This window comes from Alosa pseudoharengus, unplaced genomic scaffold, assembly GCF_046254945.1.
Source record: "Alosa pseudoharengus isolate Yale_2024_CS ecotype anadromous, Long Island Sound unplaced genomic scaffold, YU_APseudo_1.1 YU_APseudo_1.1_scf_1, whole genome shotgun sequence".
Classification (NCBI taxonomy): domain Eukaryota; kingdom Metazoa; phylum Chordata; class Actinopteri; order Clupeiformes; family Clupeidae; genus Alosa; species Alosa pseudoharengus.
Window position 1 is genome coordinate 25,357,553 of NW_027468564.1, and position 13,739 is coordinate 25,371,291.

At 41.4% G+C, this 13,739-nt stretch overlaps 1 protein-coding gene across 1 annotated transcript in view; it reads left to right on the plus strand.

Moving 5' to 3' along the window:
• The first annotated feature begins 8,682 nt into the window (after positions 1 to 8,682).
• LOC143117704 (uncharacterized) overlaps positions 8,683 to 13,739 on the plus strand; it is a 49,433-nt gene continuing 44,376 nt past the window's right edge. Inside the window, exons 1-2 of the mRNA XM_076279285.1 lie at positions 8,683 to 8,841; positions 9,912 to 10,004. Coding sequence (XP_076135400.1) covers positions 8,736 to 8,841; positions 9,912 to 10,004 — 199 coding nt within the window. The 5' untranslated portion in view covers positions 8,683 to 8,735. The remainder of the gene's footprint in view (positions 8,842 to 9,911; positions 10,005 to 13,739) is intronic.

The following is a 13,739-nucleotide window of genomic DNA, read 5'->3' on the forward strand; positions in this document are numbered from 1 at the left end:
ACTTCAGACAGATGTTAATTATATTACAAGAGACTACAATGTCCACAGAGGAACTTGGGGTTAAGTGCCTTGCTCAAGGGGACAATGGTGAAAGCCGGGAATTGAACCCACAACCTTTCAGGGTACTGCATGCTAGCCCGGCTACTTAACCACTACACTACCACTGCCCCTGAGCACTGAGATAATCAAGCAATTTTACGTCTCAAAGTTTCACATTTGTTTGATAGCTATGCTTAGAGATCAGTAGAATAGAGCACCGAAGCCATGATGTAGCGTTGTCAAGGCAGCAATTCCACTGCATCTAAACAAATCAATCCAGTATTCGCCATAGCGGTGGCTTTCTTAATCTATTTAAATAATTTTACAACATTTCCATGACGTTAGCATATTTTTTTACACAGTAGGAATCACATATTACAACATATATTCATACCAACACAATCAAATTTGTGACTACAGAGTTTTGTTTTAGCATGGGTTTCCTCCATAAAAGAGACCTGCATGTAACGTCACAGCATGTGTTTAAAATCCTTTAGTTCACGGACGTGTCTTGGCTTTTTTTTTTTCGAGGCAAAAAACATCACTATTAACTCATTGAATGCCAAGCTGTTTTCGGAAGCTTTGCCCTAGAGTGCCAGCAATCTAGACCATTGTTGATGATTTTTGTACAGCCACAGCATATTCTGTGTTATAGCTATGAACACATACAATGGCTCGATTAAAAGGTGAGACTTTAAGCTCTCGGTGGGTGCAAACCGTGTATTTCTACACGCCTCTGTTCCTGAGAAATCCCAAGCTAAACAATGGCTAGTTTTCATCAAAATCGCTGTTTTTTTTCTAGAAATGGAGATATAACGTCTTTCATGAAATATGAAGTGTTGCCTGTAAAGGTTCCGGGAAGTGACCTAGCGAGACCTGGCGAGACTGCCACCTAGTGATAGACCCACAAAATGGCCTGGTTTTGAGCTGACGTGCATGCGTCACTGATTCGACCCAAAGCAGCAACCGAGTTATGATAAAATGTCCAGATAAAATGTCCAGATTGTGCATTTTCATGAGTTTTCGATCGTCATATATTTCATTTCCATTCATCACAGAGTTCCCAAAATCACATATAAGGTGTGTTAGAGTGTATAGTTTTGTAATTAAAAAAAAAAGCTAAAAACATAATATTAAAGACCAAGGAGATGGTGGTGGATTTTCGAAGGTCTAAGCCCGCTCTTCTACCAGTCTCCATTGATGGGGTCAATGTGGAGGTGGTAAGCACCTACAAGTATCTGGGTCTCCACCTGGACAATAAACTGGACTGGTCAGCCAACACTGATGCACTCTACAAGAAAGGACAGAGCAGGCTGTACTTCCTGAGGAGGCTGCGTTCCTTCAATGTGTGCAGCAAGCTCCTCAGGATGTTCTATCAGTCTGTTGTGGCCAGCGCCCTCTTCTATGCAATGGTATGCTGGGGAGAAAGCACAAAGAAGAAGGATGCGGGGCGACTTGACAGGCTGGTAAGGAAGGCTGGCTCTGTAGTGGGAGCTGAACTGGAGTGCATCACTTCAATATCTGACAAAAGGACCCTGAACAAACTGATCAACATCTTGGACAATGAATGTCATCCGCTCTACACCACTATCAAAAACCAAAAGAGCTTGATCAGCTGGAGACTTCGCTCACTACCATGCACAACTGAAAGGCTGAGGAAGTAATTTGTTCCTAGGGCCATTGAACTGTTCAATGCCTCACTAAAGGGAAGAGGAGAGATAGACTTCTCTGCTTAGTCTGTCTGCCTCTCCACCCTCTCCATGTCCATGTTTTTGAGTACTGACTGCCCACTACTGCTTACTACTGTTTTACTATTGTACACAGCCTAATGTTTTCACTACTGTTTTACTGCTACACTGTTTTTCATGCTATATTAGCACACATGATCAATGGCTGCGGTCAGGCTTCTGATACAATACTGAATGAATGAATGGCTATAACCCTATTACCTCAACCTGTTCTTGCACTGAAATCGTTTTTTTATTTTACCTTGTCGATAGATAGATAGATAGATAGATTCATTGACATGAAGCCACTTTGAAAGTTTGTTTAGATCCAGTGACACTGCCGACATGAAAACGGAACGTCACATTTCGGTACTCTATTTCAGTAGAATTTTGTACTGGGTTCTATATTATGTCTTATATGATGCCATTCTGCTCCTGGGTCCCCCCCTCCCTCTTTCTCCTTTCTTTTGGATTTGTTTTGATTTATTTACATGTGATGTATTCTTGGTTTATCTGGTTCATTTTGTATCTAAATTGTTTTGGGTTATTTGGTTGTTTACTGTTCAACTAACATCTAACTTGCACTTGGTTATTTGGTTTTACCTTGCATTCAATGTATGTGACATTAGTTACTATCTCTCTCATTGTGTGCCACTCCACTACTCATCTACTCACAAGTCAACTATTTGGTAATATTGTATGTCACTTTATTACTTTTATGGTGTCTGATTAATCATAGTTTATCACATTATTTTACGACTGATGTAATGTTCTGTCCTGAAAGACTCACAGCCAACCTTCACAGCCAACGCCATTCTCTTCCTGAGATGTGTCTTAAGCAGCCTACACCAAACGGAAGAAAAAAAGTATCATGTATATAAATCTGGTAAACACATATATTTTTTTCTGAATGTTTAAAATCTAAATGGTTATTCTTGCTGGTAGCCAATTCACCAAGTTTAACAAACAGAAAGCACATTCACTCACATTCAGGTTGTAATTTTGTAGCACACTTTTTGCAAAACTGTAAACACAACTCACTGATTTACTCTCAGTTTGCAACTTACTTAGGTTAAAGCGATGGTTCAGAGTAATTTCACTCTAGGGTCCTTTGCACCATGATCCCGAGCCAAACACCCTCCCAGAACCTGTTTACCCTTGGTCGAACCCTGGTTGAGTAGCACAGTGAGAAACTAATGACTTTCTGCAGGCGCTAATGTAACCAACTTAGTATCTTGTAAATTACCCCACTAATAAATCCCAGAATGGTACGAAACTTCTACAGTAGTACAACTATGTTCTTTACTCATAAAACGAGGCATTGGAAAGTTTGTAAGTACACCAGGAGTTTATTTAAATAACACTTGCCTGATAGCTTCTACTCTGCTGCTATCTACCGCTGCATCGACGTTGCTTCAGTGATTTGGGAAAAGCCCGTAAAAGTCCTGGCAGGAAGCGATTACATCAAAGTTTTTCGGTATATCCAGTTTTTAATATTTTTTTTTCCAAAGTGTTTACAACTTAGTCTTAACTAACAATTGTTGCAAACTGGTACTACGAACAAAATATTAGTGCATTCCTTGATCTACATCCTTATGCATGCTTCCTGTCAGGACTTTTACAGGCTTTTCCCAGACCAGGTTTTTTAGACCAGGTTTTTTTGTTGTTGTTCAGTGGCATTATCATTTTTTGTGACGTTAAAGCTGCAGTTGGCAAGTCTGACAGATTGAGGGGACTTAGCCAACATTTTGAATGTCTACAACTCTCATGTGTATTCTTGCAAAACAAATAACAGGCTCTAGGTGGAGGTAGAAGTGCGTTTTTTTTTTCTAAAACCATCTGATTTATTGTTCTGTCGAAGCATAGTGTCAGGGAGTTTTACATGCAGATGAACTTCCTCTTAGAGCAGGATCTTTTTTTGCATTCCAGCAACATACTGACAGAAAAATGAACAAGGAAGTTTGGACAAGGAAAACCACGTTGTGCCAAAGTCACCTCTACACATTGCATGCTCTCCAAACCACCCCATATAGAAGCACACAAACATCTCACATATAAACTATCAAACAATCAGAAAAAACAGGTTTAATTTCTGTGGATTTCGAGTTTGCAGTAAGTAATTTAATTTGACGTAGCTATTAGCGAGCTATCGAGTTTGCAGTAAGTAATTTAATTTGACTTAGCTATTAGCGAGCTATCACCTGTTTCTCTTCTCTGAAGTTAAACTTCAATTGGGACTTTGAGGCAAACGGGGGGCTATTTTTCAGCTGAAAATGTCTTCTCTTAGCCAAAATCAGTGGAACAAATTGATAGAAATATAAACAAGGAAATAGAGACAAGGAAAACCACATGTTTGTTTGCCCATTACATGTTTTCCAGACCAGCCTACATGCAACACAAGCAACGCACGCACACACACACTGTGAACTCCCAGGGATCCAAAGACACGAGGAGAGTGATTTCCAGCAGACGGTTTCTTTTATTTAACTTATAAAGCCTCAAACTGAGGTACTCAAAATGCAACGAAAACTTCTTCGGTCTGCTTTGGATCTTGAGTCTGGAAGATGGACAGGCCCTCCTGGCTGACCTGCAGTCCACTCCGCTCTTCAAAATTCCTGGGCACAAGCAATCTGAACTTTTGTATGGACATTGTTGTTCCCACAAGGACTGTACGCTGCTATCCAAATAACAAGCCTTGGATAACCAGTAATGTCAAGACCCTTCTCAATAGGAAAAAGATGGCGTTTAAGGAGGGAGACATGGCAGAGCTGAGGCGAGTACAGGGGGAACTCAAGAATAAGCTGAAAGAGGCTAAGGAGGACTACAGAAGGAAGATGGAACAGAAGATGCAAGATAACAACATGAAGGAGGTGTGGGACTGCATGAAATCTATCACTGGCCTTAAGAAGAGCAGCAGCTCTGCGGAGGGAGACCTGGATAGAGCGAACCAGCTGAACCACTTTTACAACAGGTTCGATTGCCCATCCCCCAGCCCCCACCCCACCTCATTACCAGTGCAACACTCACCCCCACCATCACTGGATATTGCACCCCTCCCCCACATGGCTACCACGAACAAAGAGGTGACAACGACCTCAGTCAACAGCCATCAGACACACAGACCTCAGATGCTGCCCCCCTCCCCTCCCTCCCCCCCCTCCATAATCACTGCAGATCGGGCTATCGCACCTCTCCCCCACATGGTGACCATGAGCAGTGCGACAACAATGGCTTCAGCCAATTGCCATCAGTCTCTAGCCACACGACAACCCTCACAGAAGCACCCCTCCTCCTCCTCCCCCTCCACTCCCCTCATCCCCCCCATCATTTCAGCGGACCAAGTAAGTTATCTCTTAAGGAAACTCCATCCTCGTAAGGCGGCAGGGCCTGACAGACTGTGTCCAAGACTGCTCAAGTCCTGTGCTGCTGAACTGGGGGAGCCACTGAAGCACATCTTCAACTGGAGTCTACGTCTCGGACAAGTTCCAACACTGTGGAAGACATCATGTCTCACCCCCGTTCCCAAGAAACCACACCCCAACGAGCTGAATGACTTCAGGCCTGTCGCTCTAACATCTCACGTGATGAAAACAATGGAGCGGCTGGTCTTAGGGATGCTCAGACCCCAGGTACGCCATGCACTAGACCTGTTACAGTTTGCATACCAGGAGAAAGTGGGCGTGGACGATGCCATCACTTATCTTCTACACAGGACACATTCTCACCTAGACAAGGGGAAAAGTGCTGTGAGAATCATGTTCTTTGATTTCTCAAGTGCTTTTAACACCATCCAACCCCTCAGACTGGGAGATAAGATCTTGCAGATGGGTGTGGACGCTCACCTGGTAACCTGGATTACAGATTACCTGACCGAGCGACCACAGTTTGTCAGACTGAAGAACTGCCTCTCTGACACTGTGATCAGCAGCACCGGAGCGCCACAGGGAACTGTGCTCTCTCCAGTCCTGTTCACCCTGTACACATCTGACTTCCGCTACAACACCGAGTCATGCCACATGCAGAAGTTTTCTGATGATACTGCAATTGTGGGGTGTATCAGGGATGAGCAGGAGGAGGAGTACAGGAGCCTGGTGGAGGACTTTGTGCAGTGGTGCAAACTCAATCACCTTCAACTTAACACCTCAAAGACCAAGGAGATGGTGGTGGATTTCCGAAGGTCTAAGCCCGCTCTGCTACCAGTCTCCATTGATGGGGTCAATGTGGAGGTGGTAAGCACCTACAAGTATCTGGGTCTCCACCTGGACAATAAACTGGACTGGTCAGCCAACACTGATGCACTCTACAAGAAAGGACAGAGCAGGCTGTACTTCCTGAGGAGGCTGCGGCCCTTCAATGTGTGCAGCAAGCTCCTCAGGATGTTCTATCAGTCTGTTGTGGCCAGCGTCCTCTTCTATGCAGTGGTATGGTGGGGAGGAAGCACAAAGAAGAGGGATGCTGGGCGACATGACAGGCTGGTAAGGAAGGCTGGCTCTGTAGTGGGAGCTGAACTGGAGTGCACCACTTCAATAGCTGACAAAAGGACCCTAAACAAACTGATCAAAATCTTGGACAATGAATGTCACCCGCTCTACAGCACTATCAAAAACCAAAAGAGCTTGATCAGCTGGAGACTTCGCTCACTGCCATGCACAACTGAAAGGCTGAGGAAGTCATTTGTTCCTAGGGCCATTGAACTGTTCAATGCCTCACTAAAGGGGAGAGGAGAGATAGACTTCTCTGCTTAGTCTGTCTGCCTCTCCACCCTCTCCACGTCCATGTTTTTGAGTACTGACTGCCCACTACTGCTTACTACTGTTTTACTACTGTTTTACTATTGTACACAGCCTAATGTTTCACTACTGTTTTACTGCTACACTGTTACCTCAACCCATTCTTGCACTGAAATAGTTTTTATTTTACCTTGTTTACATTACACTTTACTCTCCTATTTGACTATATTATTTATGCTGGTCTCTAGACCCTACTGTTGCACTGTTGACTAATGTTGGACTACTTTTTGCACCTTCACCATGACACCCACTCTCTTGAGCACCTTGCCAGGCATACACAACTAAGGACTATGGTTGGAATACTGTTTGCACCTTCATCACGACACTCACTCCCTTTAGCACCTCACCAGTCCTGGCCCTGTCACTACAAGCGTCTTATGCTTGATCACCCTCAAGCACATTGGACTTTCTTAATTTAACTTATATAGTGTATTTAGTTTGTGAGATTCTTATCTTATCTTCTACGGACTTTATTGTACAGTGGAGTTTAGTTATATGTTTATACTTATACTAATGTTTACCATTTCTGTTGTAAGTGCATGTTGTGTGTTATGTCTTTACGCTACTGAGACCCTTAAATTTCCCCTTGAGGATCAATAAAGTATCTATCTATCTATCTATCTATCTATCTATCTATCTATCTATCTATCCATCCAATCACACTTGAAGCAGTTTAAACAGACAACATACTGCCTTAAACAAAGGACAAAAGCTGTATGTGTTTTGCTTCCCCAGCCCTGCTTCCCTCTTTGTCTCTCTAACAACAGGTCTTTTCAGGTGCTGTTCAGAGCCAATCTAACAATTTGCAGCTGGACTCCAATTAGTGGACGTGCTGACGTCCCTAGTCTTCAGAGCACCTCCCCAGGGTCCTAGTGCCCTTCCAGCATAGCCCTGGTGAAGTACACGCCATCCACGAACTTACCCAAGGGGATCTGGCGACGGTTTGCCCTAGTGGGACAACAAGAGCAGCTTGGGGTACCACAACACACACGCACATTCACACACACCCACAATCAGAAAAAAAAAGGTTTCATTTCTGTGGATTTCGAGTTGGGTTTGCAGTAAGTAATTTAATGTGACATAATGGCCCAATCCCAAAGTCCAGACTCAGAGTCACAGACTTTGCTGCACGTTCTTGTGAAATTTGTAAGGGATTAGGACTGTTCCAATGTTGCATTTCAAAGGGCTTGAGGATTTGAGAACACACTTACCGAGCCCTTTCCGTGAGTCTGTGTCAGTGCAGACTTCAGCAAAGGGAATTACCCACAGTTCAAAGCGTTGTGACGTTTACCGAAGAGACCATAGGGAAATCAAGGGATAAACAACAGCACGACACACGACCAGCTTGTAAAAAAAAAATGTGGAATCAGGCAGTTGTCTCCTGTGCCTTGGCCGTGTGAAAAGCAACAACCTTAAAATGAAAATTCCCAAAATCAACTGTGCTCTGTGCATCTGAGCACATGTGGCCTCGCACACTCACTTTGTACCTGAGATCAATTAAGTCTGTGAGTCCTTAGTCCTTAGTCCTCAGGGCTCACTTTGGGATTGGCCCAGTATGACAAACCTTTGTTCAACTAACAGGCAATTAATCCAACAAGCAATATGTATCCAATGGGCACTGTGTATATTCAACAGGAAATATGTATCCAATGGGCACTGTGTATATTCAACAGGAAATATGTATCCAATGGGCAATGTGTATATTCAACAGGCAATATATCTATCTCTCTTGTTCTATCTCACTGAATGTATTTACAAACAGAAGCAATGAGGAGGAATGAGCACGAGAGATTATGAGAAGCTTGATGGAAAACAAGATGTGCATCTATCTATCTATCTATCTATATATATAATGTATCTCTCTTGTTCTATCTCACTGAATGTATTTACAAACAGAAGCAATGAGGAGGAATGAGCACAAGAGAGTATGAGAAGCTTGATGGAAAACAAGATTTGCATCAGATGACATAGGGAAACCCCTTTCAACCAGCGTTACTTTCCCCAATATTCATGAATACTGACGCCACCCTCACAATGGTGCTTTTCATCTGTAGCTTGATATATCACCTACGCTTCTCTGACATGTGTATTTCCTCACTGTGCTGCTGTCTATACACTAGGTGACTATCACCTTATGTGACCGACACCATTTCACAACTGTGAGTCAGATGTACCTGACATGGCTATCCAAACTTGCTCCCCAGAAGGAGGTTTTATGGGATTACGTACCTTGAAGATGGTTGATCATCTGGTCAATAAGAAAATAAAGCTTCTTCGATTGACACGTAAGTAGCCTTGATAACTTAAATGTAACAAGTATTGAAAGTATTTGATGAATTATTTTTTTCACCAAATTCACAGAATAGAGATGATGAAAACATTCCTCTCAGTTTATAGATAAAAATAAAAATACACTTGCTTGGGAAAATGCGAGTGACATTTTTTTTTTTGGTTAAGAAAATGAAAAATAAATGATTGTGATTACTTTGATGGATATCAGTGAAGAATGAAAGTGTTTTAAGAAAAGTGATAGACTTTTAAAATCTATGTATTTGTTTATTTATGTATTTATGTAGTTAGTTTGTGTATGATTTATTTCTGTATTTGTGTAATGCAGTGGCTCTCAAACTTTTCACAATGAGTACCACCTCAGAAAACAGTTGGCTCTCCAAGTACCACAATTATTACTGGCATTAAAATACAATAGTGTAAGCCAATTTCACATATTGTACTGTATTGTACATACTGTTTTGCGTCATTTGTTGCTGGCAGGTGCCATTGAAGCTTCACTAGTCACATGTGCTGGGCTCATTGTCACCAGCTTCCGCTTCTGCTCGAACATATTCACCACACTTCTCTTTCTAATACTTCCCGTTTGGAGCCATGATTGCATGGATGTTTTTGATCCATCATGTTCGCTTCCTTTTCTTTTGCTTTCCATCACAGCTTAGCTTGTCAACCATTTGCTAATGCTCGATACAGTTCAACTAGACTAGTAGGCCCATTGCCTCCTATTGGCTAATATAAAAACGAATATAGGCCTACTTTTTCAAATTTAACTTCAGTGATTGTGTGGTAAAGGATTTTGAATTATTTGACATATCACATAAAAAGTGATTATGTCATCTGTATAACAAAAAATCTTGGAGACTCCTGGAGTACCACTAGAAGGAGTCCGCGTACCACCAGTAGTACCCGTACCACAGTTTGAGAACCACTGGTGTAATGTCTTTATATTACATCTTTCAATTTAATTGAAATTTCATGATGTTTTTTCCTGATTTTTTCTTTGTTTCATCATTTTCTTTTTACTTGTGTCATTGTGACAATAAGGTCTGTGCTTATTATTTGGCAGTTCTCATCATCTTTTGTCTGCTGGATGGAGCTCCACGTGTGGCAGCACAGCTGGAATCCCTGACCACGCCAAGCAGTCCACTTAACTCTTCAGGTGAACTCAATTTACCAGCTAGACCTGTTGTATAGACTGAAACAATAAGCTCCCAAACCATATGTGTGAATTGAACACACACATTGTGTTACAGATTATGGGCTGGTATCCTGAGGGGTATTTCACAAAACCTAGATAAGGGATTAAGCTGGGATTTTTAGGTTATCCTGGATGAATTTAGCCTTGACTTGGTTTCACAAAAGAGATGGCACATAAGTTACCATGGGGATTTATTCTCTGCACCTAGCCTGGTCCCGACCAGGCTAACAGCCAAGCTAAATTAATTCTAATGATAATTATGTTGTCTTATTGGTTCAGCTAGCTGTCATTCACATCAGACCTCCGTGCTAATTTTTAAGGAGCTTTATTACATTTATAAACTATTTGATAAATGTATCTGTTTGCAAAACAAAACAGATTGTCTGCCTACTACCATATGGTTATTATTTTAATTGTGATAGCCTTTAGCCTGGGTGTCCCCATGCTGCCTTGCGCGCGATTTGATTCACGCTGTAAGGCAGCCTGGAAACCATGGAGCAAATTTTCGCCTGAGATCACAGAACAAGGGGGAAAGCAAAACGATGATGAGCTATGCACAAACGCATTTGATAGACATCCGTGGCACCCCATAAATAGCCTGGCTAGCGCCACCACTTACCAAACGTTAATTTTCTCGTATTTGAAAAAAAATGCCCAGATCCGTTTATTGGGTGCCACGGATGTCTATCAAATGCGTTTGTGAATAGCACATCATCGTTTTGCTTTCCCCCTTGTTCTGTGATCGTTCCCTATCTCAGGCGAAAATTTGCTCCATGGTTTCCAGGCTGCCTTACAGCGTGAATCAAATCGCGCGCAAGGCAGCATGGGGACACCCAGGCTAGATAGCCTTATAATTATTAACATAGGCCTAGGTAGCCTACTCATTGTTTGCTTATTTTATTGATAGACGTTTGATGAATAGCCTACTGTAGTTGATTGGAAGTGGAGGGGCAAGTTTTCGAAGGTATTTTCAACTATAATATTAAGGTAAATCATACTATGTGCATTCTTTGCAGTGGCAAGCACTTTCTTAATGATGTTGCCGAGACAAGGAAGCACTCACACGTGGGTGCATACCTAAATTTGCATTAATTTGATCTACCACGCCACCTTTTGCTGTTTTACAGAAATAGCCATGATTCCCCATTCCAAAAAGGATAACTTTACTTCATTGTTAGTCTATATCAAAAGCGGTTGTTCACTTTGTGTGAATGACGCTTTTTTCCGCGTCTTTTTTATTCCAACCGTGGGCACTTTGGAGCAGAAACGAGAACGCGCACACATCCTGAATTACATACACTTGGCTTGACATAGTCGCTCCCCTGATAGCACAGGGGCGTTGAATCCACGTTGAATCAACCTCCGCCGCTTCAAACAATCGTGGATTCAACGCCTCTCAACGCCCCTTTGCTATCTGGGTCCTACTCATCCTGGATTGGCATTAGTGAAACGAGTTGAGCTAGGATGACCAGACAACGCTATGTCAAACCTCGCTTTATCACTTATCTTGGATGTCTTAATTTTGTGAAATACCCCTCAGGACATTCACTAAACCTAGTGCCAGACCATAAGATGTTTCAGTACAAATCTGCATTGAAAAAGTCTTGGATAGGCTTACTCCATGACTGTTAATCCAGCCTATATTATGTCCACCTCTCTTATAGGGAGTGCTCTTATTATGATAACCTAAAGCATATAAGGGAATGTATACATACTTCTGGTTGTTGCCAAAACTTAGTGGACACAAAGGGGCATTTGCTGTGTTGCTAGCTTAGCCACTTTTTAGAGTTTCTTTGTGACTTCTTACTCTCAATTGCTTGTCATCAGCGCTTCTGGTTTAGTCTGCTCCTGTGTTTTACCTTGATGTCAATTGCTGTGTCTTCAAAAGTTTCTGTATAATCCACTAGAGGGCACCTGCTGTGTGTGGATATTAGTTTAGTCTTGAAACAGATGAAGTTTAAGGAAAGATCACAGCGGTTTTATCACAGACATTGACAATTCGTTTGAAGCTTTTAGTATGCTATTGGTTTTCAAGGATTTATTTGAATGTGTTAATTAAATGCTAAAATGATGTTATGTACAAAATGGACATCTGCAGGAACTGTGTTAGAGGCCAAGGTAGGCAATGTGAAGTGTGTGTTTTCATGTTGTCATCAAAGAGACACGCAGGTTGCCGTATCCCCACTAGCTATAGGCTACCATCTATCATGCAGAAAGATAAGAAGATATATCATGCAGCTCAGTTGTGCATACTGTACCATAACATTCATTCCTGCAAGGTCCCCTGATGTAGTTTGATTGCATGTGTCACTAAGATTAAAGGTTCATACATTAAACCAGGATCTTAAAATCAACTGCACCGTTGTGTGTACATTTACAGTATCCTCACAGGTATTGTCTCTTTTTTTGAGGACTTGCTGCTTACATATAGTCACACTGCGTCTTCAGCTGTGCTTCATATTTGCCTCTCGCTTCTCACCTGATCACTTTTATCCATCATTACCAATTTGCAAATGATGGTGAATAACTACTCATTGTGAGATGTACACACCCCTTGGCGCGTTGCTAAAAAAAAAAAGACATGCAAAATAAGAATACATTTTGTGCTGGGAAAATAACCCATTTTCCGCCATGCGCCAGGTTGGAAAATAGGGCCCTAAAAGTGGGTCATGATTGGATCGTTCATCAGGTGAATGAACCAAAACAAATATCCAGATCAAAACAAAAATGGTTTACTAAATTCAAAATCAAGCTTCTGCCATTGTCATCTCAGTGCCTTGATCTAAACTCCATAGAAAAACAGTCAAAGAGGAGAATGTAAAGGTGGGGAATTAAGAATCATGACGATCTGTGGAGATTTCGGAAAGACAATGTCAGGAGGTGGTTTTGAGCACAGATGCAGAGGCAGAGAATTGTCAGAATAATACAGTCTTTTAATCACGAGAGGAGTCACAGTACAACAAGCTTAATCAGAGCACACAGTTCACAGAGACTAGCATAATGTCTCCGCCTAGTGTTGACTATGAGGAACTGTGTGAGGTGTGATGAACGAATAGTCTTAAATCCTTTGCTTTTTTCTCTCCAACTTTATGGGGTGTCATATGGAAGAATATTAGACTCAAAAGTTTTGTACGTGTGTATCACGTTTTGAAATTGTAGAAATTATTATTATTATCTGTAAAAATGATCTGTACAAGTAATTGTCAATATCACAAATATTCCCTACGCTTACAAATCTATTCTACGGGTATGGATCGGTTTTACAGCTACAAATCATATTACAGTTAAAAATATTTTACCATTACAAATATATTCTACAATTACAAATCAATATTCTACGTACAAAAAGTTGTCCTACAGTTACAAATATTTTCTGCAGGTGCACAGACTTTTGCACCACCTTAGGGAAGCGTCTCATATGTATTGTGTGTGTGTGTGTATCAGGATTTGTAACTGTAAAAATGATTTGTGATTTAACAAAAAATAACACAAACGATTTTAAGTATTACTCATATGTCCTTCACTTACAAATATATTCCACAGGTACTAAACCTTCCACAGTTGCTTGCCTTTGAATTTGCTTATTGTTAAAAAAATGTTTATGTATTTCCTTTTTCTCAGAATAAATTAGCTGCTGTTCAATGTTGAATGTGACTTAATTGTTTCCATGGTGAGATTGCTATGAATCAACAAAAG